The sequence below is a fragment of the Bufo bufo genome, chromosome 5 (genome assembly GCF_905171765.1).
Source record: "Bufo bufo chromosome 5, aBufBuf1.1, whole genome shotgun sequence".
NCBI lineage: Eukaryota > Metazoa > Chordata > Amphibia > Anura > Bufonidae > Bufo > Bufo bufo.
Window position 1 is genome coordinate 95166210 of NC_053393.1, and position 16558 is coordinate 95182767.

At 45.0% G+C, this 16558-nt stretch overlaps 1 protein-coding gene across 3 annotated transcripts in view; it reads right to left on the bottom strand.

Moving 5' to 3' along the window:
* LOC121000977 (fatty acid-binding protein, adipocyte-like) overlaps positions 1–15973 on the bottom strand; it is a 268479-nt gene extending 252506 nt beyond the window's left edge. Inside the window, exons 1-3 of one of the 3 annotated variants that reach the window (XM_040431827.1) lie at positions 15821–15973; positions 12089–12261; positions 565–576 (exon numbers count right to left, since the gene is read on the bottom strand). In XM_040431827.1, coding sequence (XP_040287761.1) covers positions 565–576; positions 12089–12261; positions 15821–15899 — 264 coding nt within the window. In that variant the 5' untranslated portion in view covers positions 15900–15973. The remainder of the gene's footprint in view (positions 1–564; positions 577–12088; positions 12262–15820) is intronic. The other 2 variants (XM_040431826.1, XM_040431825.1) reach the window with 2 other exon arrangements.
* Between the last annotated feature and the right edge of the window lie 585 nt (positions 15974–16558).

Here is a 16558-nt window from a genome sequence, read left to right on the forward strand (position 1 = left end):
AATCTGGCTCGGGATTTTTGGACCTTCTGCATCTCCAGGGACATCATCGTAGTGGCGGAATACCTACCCGGTCTCCACAACACCCGCACGGACTGGAGTTCAGGTTTTCTTTCCGACTCTAGTGATTGGAGGCTGTACATGACAGTATTCGCTTCTATATCCTCCCTTTGTGGACCCTTATATTTGGACCTGTTCGCGTCCCGCTTTTATTTCTCAGCTTCTCCGTTTCTACAGCTGGCGTCCGGATCCAGACGCGAAAGCAATAGACGCCCTTTTGCAGGACTGGTCGGGACATCTGATGTATGCCTTCCCACCATTTGCTCTGATCCCGCCGAGTCTTGGCTCAGATTCGACATCAGAGGGCCAAACTAGTTCTGATTGTCCCGTTCTGGACCACACAATCCTAGTTTCCTCAGCTATTGGAAGTCCTGATTCAATGCCCTTTACTTCTCCCAATGTTTCCGGACCTCTTATTAGATCCTTCGGGTCTTCAACATCCCCTCATACTAGAGGGATCTCTGCAGCTCCTTGCCTGCAGGGTCTCGGGGAACCCTGGCTTGTCTCTGCAATTTCGGACTCAGCTAGACGTCTTTTGGAAGACGCATGGGCTCCCGGAACCAGACGATCCTATGGTGCGGCCTGGAAATCTTGGGCTGACTGGTGTGTGGTTAGGGACGTGGATCCCTTTTCAGCACCCGTAACGGAGATTCTGGAATTCCTCAAGTCTCTTTTTGATAAGGGTAGGGCTTATCGTACGATCAATCTGTATAGTTCGGCCATTTCCGCCTCTCATCTAGGTTTTAAAGGAGTTCCTGCGGGTCAACACCCTTTGGTATGTCGTCTTCTTAAGGGCTCCCGCCTTTCGCACCCTCCTTGGCCCTGTTTTTCGTCCACCTGGGACGTATCTTCAGTCCTATCTCTTTTCTCGTCCTGGCCGCCCAACTCAGATCTATCCTTGCGACAGCTTTCCGCTAAGTTGGTTTCACTATTTTGTTTGGTCTCTTGTAAAAGAGTTTCAGACGTCAGAGCCTTGGACTTCGACGCTCGTTCTTTTACTCCGGAGGGTGTGGTATTTAATATCACTCGCACACCAAAACCAATATTCGATCGGTGTCTTATCTGTGTTTTGCGGATACTCAGTCTCTCTGTCCGGTCGCTTGTCAGAGAGTATGAATCTCGCACTGCTTCTCATCGTGTTTCCTCTTGCACTCAGCTTTTCCTATCTTACCGCCGTCCTTTTCACCCTGTTACCAGCGTCACCTTGGCTTGATGGGTTAAATGTATTATGTCCAAAGCAGGAATTGATACCGCGGTTTTCACAGCACATTCCACCAGAGGTGCTGCTGCAACTTCAATGGCAGTCGCCGGAGCACGATTGGAGGACATTATGCGGCTTGCAGACTGGTCCCGGGTTTCGACATTTCATGAGTTCTATTTTCATCCTCCTTCTCATGTTATTTCCTCAGTTGTTTCTCAGCTTTAAACTCCCAATAGGAGCCTCCGTGTCATGTAATAAAATTGCATGATTTTCCTATCCTGTGACGTAAAGTCATGATTTTATTAAAGACACGGAGGCGAGTATTGCCCCTTCCATTCCCTCCCTTTTTATTAGGTTGTCATTATTGTTTTCTGGAATTAGTGCGTTTTCCTTATACTGTTTTTAAATATCTCATACTGTATTTGAATTTAGTCTTTTTGGTGACGATCTTACTAAACTTTGCTTTATTCACCCCCTTTACAAGGTCAATGACCCTTTGTCTTTATGTTTTTTCTTTTCATAGGATGAATCTACTACTTGCGCTACAACTGCTGACTACAGTGTCTACTTTTTCGTTCTCCAGCTCAACAGCTCCGTTTCCATGAGGATTTCATATTAGGTCTTCAAGTTGGAATGTTCAGTTTTCAAGTGGAGAATCACCATCAAAGAAAGAGGAGGAGTGTTTGGGATTCAGACCTATTATACTGGGTCATATGTGGGAGGGTTCTGTTGCCTTGGCGACTTGTTTGGGTTGTATTTTTTCTTTGCTGCCATTTGTCTTAGTAAGGCTACTTTCACACTAGCGTTCTGCTGTCCGCTCGTGAGCTCCGTTTGAAGGGGCTCACGAGCGGAGCAGAACGCTTCCGTCCAGCCCTGATGCAGTCTGAATGGATGCGGATCCGCTCAGACTGCATCAGTCTGGCGGCGTTCAGCCTCCGCTCCGCTCGCCTCCGCACGGCCAGGCGGACAGCTGAACGCTGCTTGCAGCGTTCGGGTGTCCGCCTGGCCGTGCGGAGGCGTGCGGATCCGTCCAGACTTACAATGTAAGTCAATGGGAACGGATCCGCTTGAAGATGACACCATATGGCTCAATCTTCAAGCGGATCCGTCCCCCATTGACTTTACATTGAAAGTCTGAACGGATCCGCTCAGGCTAATTTCGCACTTAGAAATTTTTCTAAGTTATTAATGCAGACGGATCCGTACTGAACGGAGCCTCAGTCTGCATTAATATGATCGGATCCGTTCAGAACGGATCCGATCAAGCGCAAGTGTGAAAGTAGCCTTAAGAAAGAGAAAGCAATACTTGCCTCCGTGTCTTTAATAAAATCATGACTTTACGTCACAGGATAGGAAAATCATGCAATTATCTACCAAGACAATGCTTGAGCATAGTTTGAGAACTCTCCTTTGTCCTTTGCCATTGTGTGTTTGCTGCTCAATTCTAACAGGGGAACGCAAGTCCCCATTCTAGCGCTTAACTGGGACCCAAGCTAAACAAGCACTCAACCTGACCCCCCCCCCCCCCGACCAACATTCCTTTTATTACATAGACATCCTCAGTTTTGCATGTCTGAATAAGTGCCTTTTAATACCAACATTAGGTTCTTACACCACACTACAGCTGTAAATGCATGAACGGAGCTAAAAATTGTCACGTTTAATTTGATAAGAGCCAACATAAGCCGCAAGATATGCAGGGATTTGAGAAAGAGACATAGGCGGCACTGCCAGACGTCACATATGTAATGATTACCAGGTCCCCAGCACCTGTCACTTTAACACTGTCGGTGATGCACAACCTCAGTAGTATAAGTATACAAATGTGGAAGATGATAGAACAGGCGGCACTCACCAGCGTTGATAGACTGTTCTTTATTCATATAAAAGTTAAAAGAAAGGCACTTCGGGCTGGAGCGTATGGTGCGGTAAGACACAGCTGAGGTCAGCGGCGATGACCGTTTCGCGCTAGCTTGCACATCATCAGGCCAGTGACTGGGTAGCGCTCACAGGCGCATCTTATACTCGTCACTGCGTCTAGTCGTCATAGCAACCACGACGCTTAGACTTCTTTGCTACCGCCCATACGGTCTAGCCCAGCTGAATACAATTAACACACACACACACAGCGGTAAGACTGGAAATTTAAATGCACACACTCAGGTCATTCCTGTCATTAAGTCCCAAGGGACCCACGGCGTCAGCTCTTTAGAGATGTCGCAAACATAAAATTTTCCGTTCGCGAACGGCGAACGCGAATTTACGCAAATGTTCATGAACGGGCGAACCGCCATAGACTTCAATAGACAGGCGAATTTCTGGCCACAATAGTGATCGAAAAGTTGTTTCAAGGGGACTAACACCTGGACTGTGGCATGCCGGAGTGTGATCCATGGCAAAACTCCCATGGAAAATTACGTAGTTGACGCAGAGTGTGGTAAGTTGAATTTGCAATGCGATTAATATAACCTGAGTTCACACGGGCGTTGCAGGAAAAGGTGCGAGTGTGTGGTTCGGGAACATGCACGATTTTTCCGCGCGAGTGCAAAACATCGTAACAGAAGTTCAGGCTTGGGATCGGTGTTCTGTACACAGCTAAGATGAAGACAGAAGAGATGCCGGGCTGCGCGAGCAAGTGGATTAAGGCGAGTTTAATTATTTTTTATTTATTTTTCTAACCCCTCCAGGGCTATTTTACTATGCATTCTGTATTCAGAATGCTATTAGTTTCCCTTATAACCATGCAACCGTGCGTGAAAATCGCACCGCATCCGCACTTGCTTGCGATTTTCAAGCAGCCCCATTCACTTCTATGGGTCCTGCATTGCGTGGAAAACGCACAATATAGAGCATGCTGCGATTTTCACGCTACGCATAAGTGATGCGTGAAAATCACAGCTCATGTGCACAGCCCCATAGAAATGAATGGGTCCAGATTCAGTGCGGGTGCAATGCGTTCACCTCCCGCATTGCACCCGCGCGGAATACTCGCCCGTGTGAACTCAGCCTTAATAGCATTGCGATTACAACTTAGATCTGAGTTCCAAATGGTTGTATTGCTAGAATTGACGAATATAACACTATATTCTCAATATTCTCAATCTTCGTTATATTCTAGCAATACAACCATTAGGAACCCAGCTCTAAGTTGAATTCGCAATGCGATTAATATAACCTGTATTAATCGCATTGCGATTACAACTTAGTCAAATTTGTGACACTGCAGCTTCAGAATCAATCTAAGATGGATGCTGTCCTTGCTTTTTGATAGGAGGTGGGAGAGTCTGGGAGGGAGGGTATGCTGATTGGCTGGAATGTGTCTGCTGACTGAGGTACAGGGTCAAAGTTTGCTCAATGATGATGTATAGGGGGTGGACCGAACATCGCATCTGTTCGCCCGCCGCGGCAAATAAGCTATGTTCGCCGGGAACTGTTTGCCGGGGAATAGTTCGGGACATCGCTACAGCTGTTATAATCCACGCGGATTCTCTCTGCAGGAGTGCCCGGTGTCTGTCCCCACCTCGGGACCTAATTGGCACCTGCTCTATCCCCGCAAAAGAGAGGCACTGTGGATTGCCTCCATGTTCATTACATACATGCTCAATGAGCCTAGTGCAACCTTTTCCTGTTTTGAGAGAATTTAGGTGTTCCCTAAACCTCTCAAATAGGGGGCCGATAGTTTTGCCTATATAGAAGGCTCCGCATTGGCAAGTGACCAAGTAGACCACATAATTACTCCTGCAAGTAATAAATTGAGTGACCCCCCCAAAAGACAGATACTTTTTTTGACTATTGTAATTGCAGAAGGAGCAATTCCCGCACTTGAAATTGCCCTTGGGTCTCCTAGATAACAGCCAATTACTGGTTGCCTTGTTCTTGAATCTACTCCTTACAATCTGGTCTTTTATTGTATGACATTTTTTGAAGGCTATGAGTGGCCTATTATTTGCCACTATCTCCAAACCCTCTTCATTTTTTAAAATGTCCAAATTATTGCAGATGGCCCGTTTTATGAGATTTGCTGCAGGGCTATATTTGAAAGTGAAGACGAATCTCTCCATCTCTTTATGGGTGTGTTTCTTTTTGTTACCTAATAACTCTTGTTGGGTATGGGAGCCTGCTTTTTTTCTGGCTATATCTACATCTCTTTCTTTGTATCCCCTGTCTAATAGTCTACCTCTAAGTTCTTCTGACTGTCTGCTATATCCCTCCTCAGTGTTATTTATTCTTTTCAGCTGCATAAACTGACCGTAGGGTATAGACTTTTTAATGTTAGTCGGGGGAAAACTCCTGTGATGCAAGAGGGAATTCGTGGCTGTAGGCTTGCGATAGCCGCTGGTGTGAATGCCACCCTCCCCGGCCTCTATGAGCACATCTAAGAATTCAAGTGAATGGCCCCAAAATTGAGGATAAACCTCATATTCATATTGTTGCTATTATTTAGATAGGACACAAATTACCTGCATAGCATCTCAGTGCCTGACCATATCATGAATACGTAATCGACGTATCTTAAAAATTACTGTATGTATTGCAGATATGGATTCGCCGTGGTGAAGACATATCTGTCCTCAAACACGGCTAAAAATAGATTAGCATAGGTACATAATACAGGCGTACCCATGGCAGTTCCTACCCTCTGTCTATACCATTGGTCATCAAACGTAAATACATTCGGACTCTGACCTACCCTGGTTTGCATCCTTTCTGGAGAATCGAACCTAGAAATTGAAACTAGGAGCCTTCACCTCAGAAGCACGTAAAATCACATGCAGAGTCCCTCAAGGATCACCCCTGTCGCCCGTGCTCTTCAACATTTACCTCCGACCACTCGTCAAAATCATCAGCAACCAGGACCTGCTCCATCATTCTTACGCTGACGACACCCAACTTTACCCACGCATTACCAATAAAAAAGACCAATACCATGCCCTGGAAATCTGCCTCTCATTGATCGACGACTGGATGACTGAGAGCCCTCTTAAACTCAATGGTTCCAAAACAAAACTTATTTTCCCCCATGCAAACCGAAACAAAAACCCTAGCACGACATGCACCGTCACTTACAATCCTTGGACAAACCATCACCCCCAGCACCAAAGCCAAAAGCCTCGGAGTTATCTTTGACTCAGATATGACAATGGATGCACAAATAGGATCGGTAGTCAGCGGATCCCACCATCTCCTTCGCCTGCTGCGTAGACTTATCCCCTTCATCCCTGAAGGAGACGCAGCAGCAGTAGTTGGAACAACCATCAATTCCCGACTTGACTACGCAAACTCCCTCTATCTAGGACTTCCCAAATACCAAATTTCACGTTTACAAGTTGTCCAGAACACAGCCGCTAGACTGATAACTGGAAAAAAAAACTGGGAATCTATCACCCCGTCCTTGAGGACTCTCCATTGGCTACCTGTGAAGGATCGGATCACATTCAAGACCCTCTGCCTCACACACAAATGCACACAAGGGAAAGCACCCCAATACCTCTGTGACAAAATAAAGCACTACACCCCAGGTCGCCTCCTCAGGTTAGCTAACCAGAATCTCCTCCTTATCTCCAAGACACGCTACAAATCAAAAGGCGAACGAAGGTTCGCAGTCCTAGGACCCCAGCAATGGAACACTCTACCCGCGGAGATCCGCTTAGAAGAAAACCATCTGGCCTTCAGGAAGAAGCTCAAGACCTACCTCTTCTGAAGGCACAGGCGGTCAATGGCTGCAAAAAAGCACCTTGAGGCGATTTAGTTCGCAATTGTTGAGCTATACAAGTTATTCATTCATTATTAGAGAGGATAAAGCTGAGCGCCTCCACTATGAACTGGCAGTATAAGCTACGTTTTCTCAGTTTTTCCCAAGACCTGGTTGATAGCCTGGATCCCTACGTCATGCGGTATCCTAGTGTAAAGGCTCTACACCTCCAGTGACACCAAAGCGAGCCCATCGCGCCAGTCAAGCGAGTTGATGGCCCGAAAGAAATCGCCCGTGTCGCTAAGATACGTGGGGGCCATACACAAAAGGGGTCTGAGCAACCAGTCCACGTATTGAAAAAGGGGTTCAGTAAGCGACCCTATACCTGCCACAATGGGGCGGCCCGGCGGGGCTGTGATAGACTTGTGTATTTTGGGGACAAAATACTAGGCCGGCTTGCTGGGGTATTGTGGTATCAATTTCTCAAACATGTTAGATGGCAAAAAAATCAGCAGCTATATATTTAGAGACTAACTCCTTTAACTGAGACAACAGGCCTATTAAGGGATCCTTCCTTAATTTCTCATAGGGGACTCTGTCGTCAAGCTGTCTATGTGCCTCACTCATGTAATACTGCTTAGTTAGTAAAACCATGTTGCCCCCCTTGTCGGCTGGATTGACTAATACATCCTCCAAACTGCCCAGACACTTCAAAGCGGCTTTTTCCTGGGGAGTGATATTTTCATGAGTAGCGGGATAAATGAGAGCCTTTACATACCTTATCACACGCTTCTGGAAGATGTCTATGCCACAGCCAGCCGGCATGGGGGGAGTGAAAGTGGACCCAATGCCTTCTGTAAATATGTCTTTATAAACAGCCCTATCCTCTGTCTCCTGTAGGTTGATGCTGGTAAGTAATTCTAGACAGCTAACTTCCTCTGCATTAAAGGAATCGGTGATGTCAAACCCTAAATGGTCAGTGTGGGCTGGGATCGCTCCCTGTTTAAGGGGCCGTTGATGGAGTGGTGGATCTTTGAACATTTTCTTTAGATGGAGTTCACACTGCCTTGTGCAGGTCCACCTCAAAGCCCACCGGATCGAATTGTTCTACCAGACTGTATCCCAGCCCCAGGTTGAGGGCTGAGACAGTCCGGGGACAACTTGTAATCCGTGAAGTTGACGACAATGTTCTGTTTTGATCGTGTGTCCTTGTTATTGGTAGAAAGCTGGGTCAGCGTTTCCAAGAGACTTGTCTCCTCCTTCTGATCGATTTCCTTTGTTCTTTTATTTCTCCTTCTTCCCTCTCTTCGGATTTTCTTCCTAAAAAAAAAAGGGGCAGACACTGGTATGATGTAAGTGAATTTACTGTCCAAAAAAGGCGTACTTCTTTATCTGCCAATTGTGTTATTCTATATTCCAGTGACTTAACGCTCATAGACTGGAGCGTATCTTGGTGGTTGCAATCTGTGAAAAACGCACCAGCTCCTTCTCTGCCCATGTTCAGACTCGGTGCTGGCTCGTCGGACGCCATGGGTAACAAATGTGTGAGAGTCAAAGAGTGGTTAGCGTGCTCTGCCTGTAAAAAGTCCATAAGACATGCGGGGATTTGAGAAACAGAGACATAGGCGGCACTGCCAGATGTCACATATGTAATGATTACCCGGTCCCCAGCACCTGTCACTTTAACACTGTTGGTGGTGCACAACCTCAGTAGTATAAGTATACAAATGTGGAAGATGATAGAACAGGCGGCACTCACCAGCGTTGATAGATGGTTCTTTATTCATATAAAAGTTAAAAGAAAGGCACTTCGGGCTGGAGCGTATGGTGCGGTAAGACACAGCTGAGGTCAGCGGCGATGGCCGTTTCGCGCTAGCTTGCCCATCATCAGGCCAGTGACTGGGTAGCGCTCACAGGCGCATCTTATACTTGTCACTGCGTCTAGTCGTCATAGCAACCACGACGCTTAGACTTCTTTGCTACCGCCCATACGGTCGAGCCCAGCTGAATACAATTAACACACTCACAGCGTTAAGACTGGAAATTTAAATGAACACACTGTCATTAAGTCCCAAGGGACCCACGGCGTCAGCTCTTATAATCCACGCGAATTCTCTCTGCAGGGGTGCCCGGTGTCTGTCCCCACCTCAGGACCTAATTGGCACCTGCTCTATCCCCGCAAAAGAGGCACTGTGGATTGCCTCCATGTTCTTTATGCAGCACGCCAGACCTGCAGGGTATTACGATAGTGAGGTCACGGTTATGGGCAATCGAGGGTTACTCACTTTTTAGAGGAGAACCCTGGGCAGGCATGCGGCAGTGAAGGAGAGGTAGACACAAGTTCCTTTGGGGCACACTCTGGATGTAGGGACCAGACCTGATGGTGGATGAGGTGCCCTGGATGTTGCAGGTATTTTGAGTGCCTAAGGCAAGGTCCCTTTAAGGATCGTGACGCCAGTGCCTGTAATGGTGGCACACCGATTTGTAGGAGTAGTAATGGAGGTACACAGATGGTGTAGTGAACCAAACGTTGCTTTACTTTGAACAGTCCAACTTTGTACATACAGTAGATAAGGATAATGCAGTCCCTTGTAACAATATTCCACAAGCAGGTTTACTTCACAATATGGCAGGTATAAATCTTGCAAGATACTTGGAGGGTATACAATTAATCTTAGCAGAACTATGCTGCACTATCCCCTTCAGCTATACTAGCTGGCTGGATCCCAAGGCCCGGATGCCTAAATGCTGGCTTTAATCCTTGGTAGAAATTCTTCCTCCAGTATTGACCCTTGCTTTTATCTTATAGTACTTCTGCCCATCAGGTTACTTATCTGAGCTCGTTGTAGTGTTCCTGTTGTGAGGGAAGCTGCAAGTTTCTCCCAGGAGGTTCATTCCTACTACTGGGGTAATCTTCTGAGCTAACTGAGGCTCACTTTATCAACAGACAGCCTAGAGTCCTTCACTAGCCTCCTGGTAGCAACTAGCTGGCTAAGATGCCTTCTCACTTCTGTGTCCACAGACTCCTGACTACAGACTAACTCCTCCCTGTCTGGGCCTGAACATTTATACTAGGGGCTCTCTATCTCCTTCTAGTGTCTAGGATGCCTAACTACACCCTCATAGGGCTGCTATGCATGACACAGGGGAAACATTACATACAAAAGTACATAGAAAATACATTAAAGTACATAGTTAAATACAATATCACTGTCCCTTAGGAGTAGGAGTAACATGTGACCCAATTAACCCTTGTGTAGTGCCCACCCCTACCTAGTGGGACACTACAATTACATACATGCTCAATGAGCCTAGTGCAACCTTTTCCTGTTTTGAGAGAATTTAGGTGTTCCCTAAACCTCTTAAATAGGGGGCTGCAAGTAATAAATTGAGTGACGGGGTGCGAAACCCCCCCAAAAGACAGATAAGCCGCAAGAGCAATAAGATATGTACAGATGCAATTGTCCGCTTGTGGTATACCACACAAATGCTTGCTTCACTTTCAGATTTGTGTTTCCTTTGGACTGTTCACAAGGACTTGAGTTGATTTTGGGCCATAAAAGTTATGAGCATGACCATCTTCTCTTGTTATGGGACGTTGGCAACGCCCTAGCTAACCCTCTATAGTACGGATGGCCATCTGGTCTGCACTGTACATACTCCCCATTTGAAATTTTCTTCACCATGTGCCCATTATTCAAAAAAAAAAAAAAAAGGGGGGGGGGGCATGGAAATTCCCCCACGTGGGAGACTTAAGGATTCTGCGTCTCAAACCATTAGATCAAATGAGACCTACAGTACAATGTAGTTATTGGTCTTGGGGCCCCACTTCAGCTGGCTAATTGTATAGACTTCCAAGAAGATCTGTGTAAATCCCCCATATCCAATTCCAGCAGCGACCCAATAAATGAGAGGTTGTGGCACAGTCTGGCAGGGTGTTTGTGTTAGTAGAGTGATAATTCATGAAGGTTAGTACGGAGAACTTCATCTGAGATTTGATAGTACTGTATATCTTAAAATCGCCATAAGGTAAACGCAAAAACACAAATGCAATAGCACTCTGCAACCAGCACTATGCCCTGCCTCTATGCTGGAGGTTGAATGAGGCATTGGTGTACATTTTGGCCAAAGTGTAATAAGCCACTCACCACGTCAAGGTCGCCTCTATGAGTGGTCCCTAACACTAGTTCCTACCTGTTTATGGGCCATGATAGCCACACAAAGTCCAGGGAGCACAGGTACAGCATGCACGCCAGGCAAACTCTGCTTTTAACCCCGTCCGGTGCCGTGACAGCTTTCATCGGATCCAGGGATGCAAGTACCAACATGCATGCTGAGCCCACTATGTACTTCTCCTGGAGCCAAATGGCTACTGGTAGGCGCTGTAAAAGCAGACTCCGTTTTATACTGACTTTAAAACCAGCCTCCAGGGCAGACTAACTGGTCAGGTGTGCATGACTGCATGGAGATCACCAAGAGGCGACCTTGACGTGGTGAGTGGCTTATTACGCTTTGGCCAAAATGTACACCAATGCCTCATTCAACATCCAGCATAGAGCCAGGGCAGAGTGCTGGTTGCAGAGTGCTATTGCATTTGTGTTTTTGCGATTTTAAGATATTCTATTCAAGGATTATTGAAAACAACTGGTAGAGGTAAAAATATACATATATTCATGCAGGCAATCTGTTTATCAGTGGTTTAATTTTGTGAGTTGAGCTCCAAGGGTCTCCACTGTACAATGCGACAGGCAAGCCAAGTCTTACAGTGTCTCATATGTGGACCACAAGTTAATTTCTTTATGCATGCCTATGAGATGTCACTTCAATGTCTTATTGGCATGGACAGTGAAACTGACCTCCTTTCACACAACCTTGTTAGATTGTGAGCCCAAGGGCTGGGCACGAGGTACAGAAAACCAGGACAGAAATCAAGTCACAAAGCAGGTTACCTGCACTATTCTTCCCATTATATATATATATCTTACCAACGGATAAACATTTTTGTGGGAGTGCCTCTTTAGGCATGACCTACTCTAAGTAGTGAGAGCCTCAAAAAAATAAAAAATAATCTGTGTATAGTGACTTTCTAGTCTTCTGTATACCAAGTGAATTATACCCCACTTGGATTTTACACTCACCTTAACCTTTCTGCCTTCTGCAGTGATTTCATCAAACTCTTCATTCAACTTGAAGTTCAGCTCTGTGTTCTTAGAGGTGCTCAATGTTTTTATTGACCACTCATCTTCATTTTTAGAGATGATCACATCAGGATCCAAGTGTCTTCCAGCTTGTCGTTTCATAAAAATCACCCCTGCAGGAAGAAAGAACTTTATAGGGCATGCAAACTTGCATTTAGACCAAAGCAGAGCAATTCTTCATAATGTATAATAGATTACTAATAACTGCACATAGAAAATACACCTCAAATATGGAACAGCAGAAAATGAAATATACATGTGTGCACACTATGCAAATATACACCCTGAATGTTCAGCTTATTCGTGAGCTGGGACCTTACGATGATAAAGCAACTAAAAACGAGGAGTTGTCTAAGACTACTCTCACACTAGAGTTTTTTGCTGGATCCAGCAGGTTTCAGCAAAAACTCTTCCATTACTGACAATACAACCATCTGCATCCGTTATGAACTGATCTGGTTGTATTATCTTTAACATAGCCAAGATGGATCCATCATGAACTCCATTGAGAGTCAATGGGGGAACTGATCCATTTTCTATTGTGGCAGATTGGGTCAGAGAAAACGGATCCATCCCCATTGACTTGCATTGTGGGTCTTGATGGATCCATCTTGCTCCGCATCCCAGGACGGAAAGCAAACCACAGCATGCTGTGGTTTGCTCTCCGGTATGAGAGCAGAATGCATTTTGGAACACTCCGTTCTGTTCAGTTACATTTTGTCCCCATTGACAATGAATGGGGACAAAACTGAAGAGTTTATTTCCGGTATTGAGACCCTATGACTGATCTCAATACCAGAAAATAGAAACGCTAGTGTGAAAGTAGCCTTAACCAGACAAATGAAAAGTAACCCCAAAAAAGGAAATGGGAGACAGCAAAGCTTAACTCCGAAGAACCAATAATGGGTTAGAAAGAGCATGAGCAAGACTTATGCAGAAGGTGTGCACAGGACAAACTGTAGTGATTATTGGCGGCTATAATATAATCACTGAGACCAGACCGAGGTTTGTATAGATTGCTACTGTACTAGTGGCTTTGAGACAACCGAGAACCTCTGTAGAGGAACAGTATAGGTCTTCCTTTCCAATAACTCATCATAGGATACATTCTTATTTCTCCAACAATCTGTTAATTCACTTAAGCTATGAAATTCATTAGTCCAGTCCCTTAAATGTAATTGACTAGAAAAGTAAGAAGCCTCTGATGGTCGATAGATATGATGCCAATTTTCAACCCTATGATTGCTTGTCAGGAAGTCTGCAGCAGCCGACAAAAAAAATAAAAAATTACACTGCTGGATGTGTCACAAGTTATAGTCTGCACTAAGTAAAGAGACTGCACTGGCTTCTCATGCGCTCAATGCATACATCCATATATTTGCGGATCCGTGATGGCTGTCCCACAGATTATAGTACATGTCCTATTAATTTCCATATTGTGGACAATAGCCCTTTCTATTCATGAAATTGAGAAAAATATGGAACGGATCTGTGGTTTGCAGATGTTTATGGACTGAAATATTGACTGTGTGCATGAAGACTTCTGTACAGAGAAGGTGATTCTAAACTTGGTTTTTCTCAAACTGTACTAGCGTGTCAGAAAAATCTGTCTAAAAATGGGCGAATCTAGGGTTTCAACACTTTTTCCATGCGACAAGGGGGTAGGGCCTAAAATGCACCAAAATAGGTCTCAAAATAAGCCAATAAATAGTTGGAATAGAGTCAGAAGAGTGTCTACCCCTGCACCAGATTCATCATCCAGCCTAAGCCCCTATGACAGTGATAGTATAAAGTACAAAGGTATATTATATTGCAAATGCTATGCTAATAATTTAGAGATGCTTAGCAAATACATTTTGTACAAAATCATTTGAGCCCGTCTGCCGCACGCCAAGGCGATCTCTATAAGACGGGTCCTAACACTAAAACTCACCTGTTATGTGCCATGACAGCGACCATGAAATTCAGGAAGTGCAGGTCCCACATGCATGCTGGGCCCCTTTTGGTTTATATCTGTGTGGTGCCAAAATGGCCTCCATTGAATCCAGGAACTACAAATACCAGCATGCTGAGCAAACTATGTACTCATGCTAATTAAAATCAGCCTGGGAGGCAAACCATTTATAGACTGAGCGCCCAGACTGCAACCCAAAACCTACTTTTTCGCAAAGTGCCAACACAGCAATTTAACCTACTACAGTCCAATATAGTGCATCTTCCATGTACTTTATCAGTTAGCTATGGTAGCCTGCCTACATTCAATGTGCTGCCTGTGCTGTTTATAGTGCGCCCTGCGCTGATGAAGGGCAGGAAAAGTGTAAGGCATATTGGTACACCATAGACTTTTTCCAGGGTGCTGGTGCCCACAGAGCCCCTTGTGCCATAGGTTCACCACCACTGCCCCATGATAAAACTGGTGCAGTTCTAGATGTTTTACTCTATCTATAGAATTAGTAAATCTGGACCAGTGTCCTGCAATAATTGGGATTATAACTGCAGGATATGGCCCACAAAATACAGAAATCGTGGAATCTAGACACTGCTAAAGGATCTCATTAGGGTTATCAGCCACAAGTAATTACATTTGTAACTAGAGAATTTCCAACTTACGTCTCATTCAAACGTCAACAGGTTCCATCAGCGATTTTGAGCCAAAACCAGGTGCGGATCTAAACACAGAACAGGTGCAGATCTTTCCCTTACACCTTATGTCTGTGGAGGCTCCAATCCTTGTTTTGGCTCACAATCACTGATGGAAATCGCTGACCAAACACTGAAGTGTGAATGAGGCTTTAGGCGGCATTTACACAATGAGGTTTTTTGTTACAGCTTTTGAAGCCGAAACAAGGAGTGGATGAGAAGGCTCAGCCTTTATGTGTGATTCATGTATGATCAGTTCCCGGCTTTGGCTTCAAAAACTGCATAAAAAAGCTGAATGAGTAAACCCAGCCATAAGGCTAAATGACTCAGGGGTCACTGAACATCTACTAGGACTTAGGTAGCAGAGTAAACAATCCATCTGAAAGTCTTTCGCCACGTGGCTACAATTATAGCATATACATACGTATAGATTGTGCTCTCGGTGACCTGCGCATTTCCAAGCAGCCTATTTAGTCAGTTCTTTCATTGCATTGAAAGACTCATGGCACCTGCATTCTGCAGAGTATGGTATGGAGACGTGAAACTCCTTGTAACCATCCAGGTTTAAAAAAAAAAATATTTACTATTTGATAAAGACCAAATCTGTTAGGAAATTGCTAGTGATGCGACTTTCCAATAGTATAAATGTGGCTCCATCTTATAGCTTCACAAGAGTACATTCAGGAGTAGGAGCCGTGAGAACAGCCAACGATTGTGGCTTTCCATATGAAGGCTGCAGGGGAACGACTTGGATATAGCCAAATACTTTGAAGGTACCTTAACAAGAGTGGAGCACACTTCTACAAGCAAAACCCAGCAGAGAACATAGCAGAATAATGCTCCATTGAACACCAATTCCATACATCTGAACAGTTCTGCAGCACATGCATGGATTTTAACAAATATTAACGCATAAGAAACCAGCAATTCCTGCAACAAATCTGCCACATGTGAATATAGCCAGAAGCCTGAGCAATCACACAGACCTTGATAAATCCCAGCCATACTCTCACATTTCTATAGACAACTTACCAATTTCCTCCATGCACTTGGAAAAATCATCACTGTTGTTCTCAGTGAGCTTCCAGGTACCCACCAGTGCGTCACACATTGTGGCTGAGGGCAGCAGAAGACAAGGTGTTTGCTACAGAAAGTGGGAAGCTCTGAGGAGCCCACGAGTCTTTATAGAGGTGCTGAGCTGTGATGTCACCACAAGTGGTTCAGCTGAGAGAAAACTCCCTCGTCCTCCAGCGCTGATTCAGCACTGATTTACAACACAACTTCCCTCCTTCCACTGTTTGAACAAGAAATAGCTTGTTAGGACAGCCATTTGTAGAGACGAGCAAATTTCTCAAAAAAATTTGCTTTGATCCGAATTTATTTGTGGCGAATTACGTTAAAACTCAGTTACAGTATTTCCGGACACCAGAGAGCCTTTATAGGGGTGTAGAACAATGTGCCTTGCAGTAACACGCATAGGGAGTCTGCTGTGGTAGTGAAACAATTCTGTGAGTCAGTATGACATGTAGATGACAGGTGTCGCTCTTAGAATCACTGCACACTTCACTTATTTGGGCAGTCACGGGGCCAAAACTGACCAAATAACTGAAATATCAACTCAGCCTTACAGGTCGATGTTAGCGTCAAGAAGAAGCGCACTCCTTTTACACCCTGGTCAGCTGACTCCACATAGATGTCTACAGAACCTTTTCAATTTAGCGCTTATACAAGTAGAGCCCCCCTGACAGAGTGGAGAGGGTGTCATAAGTA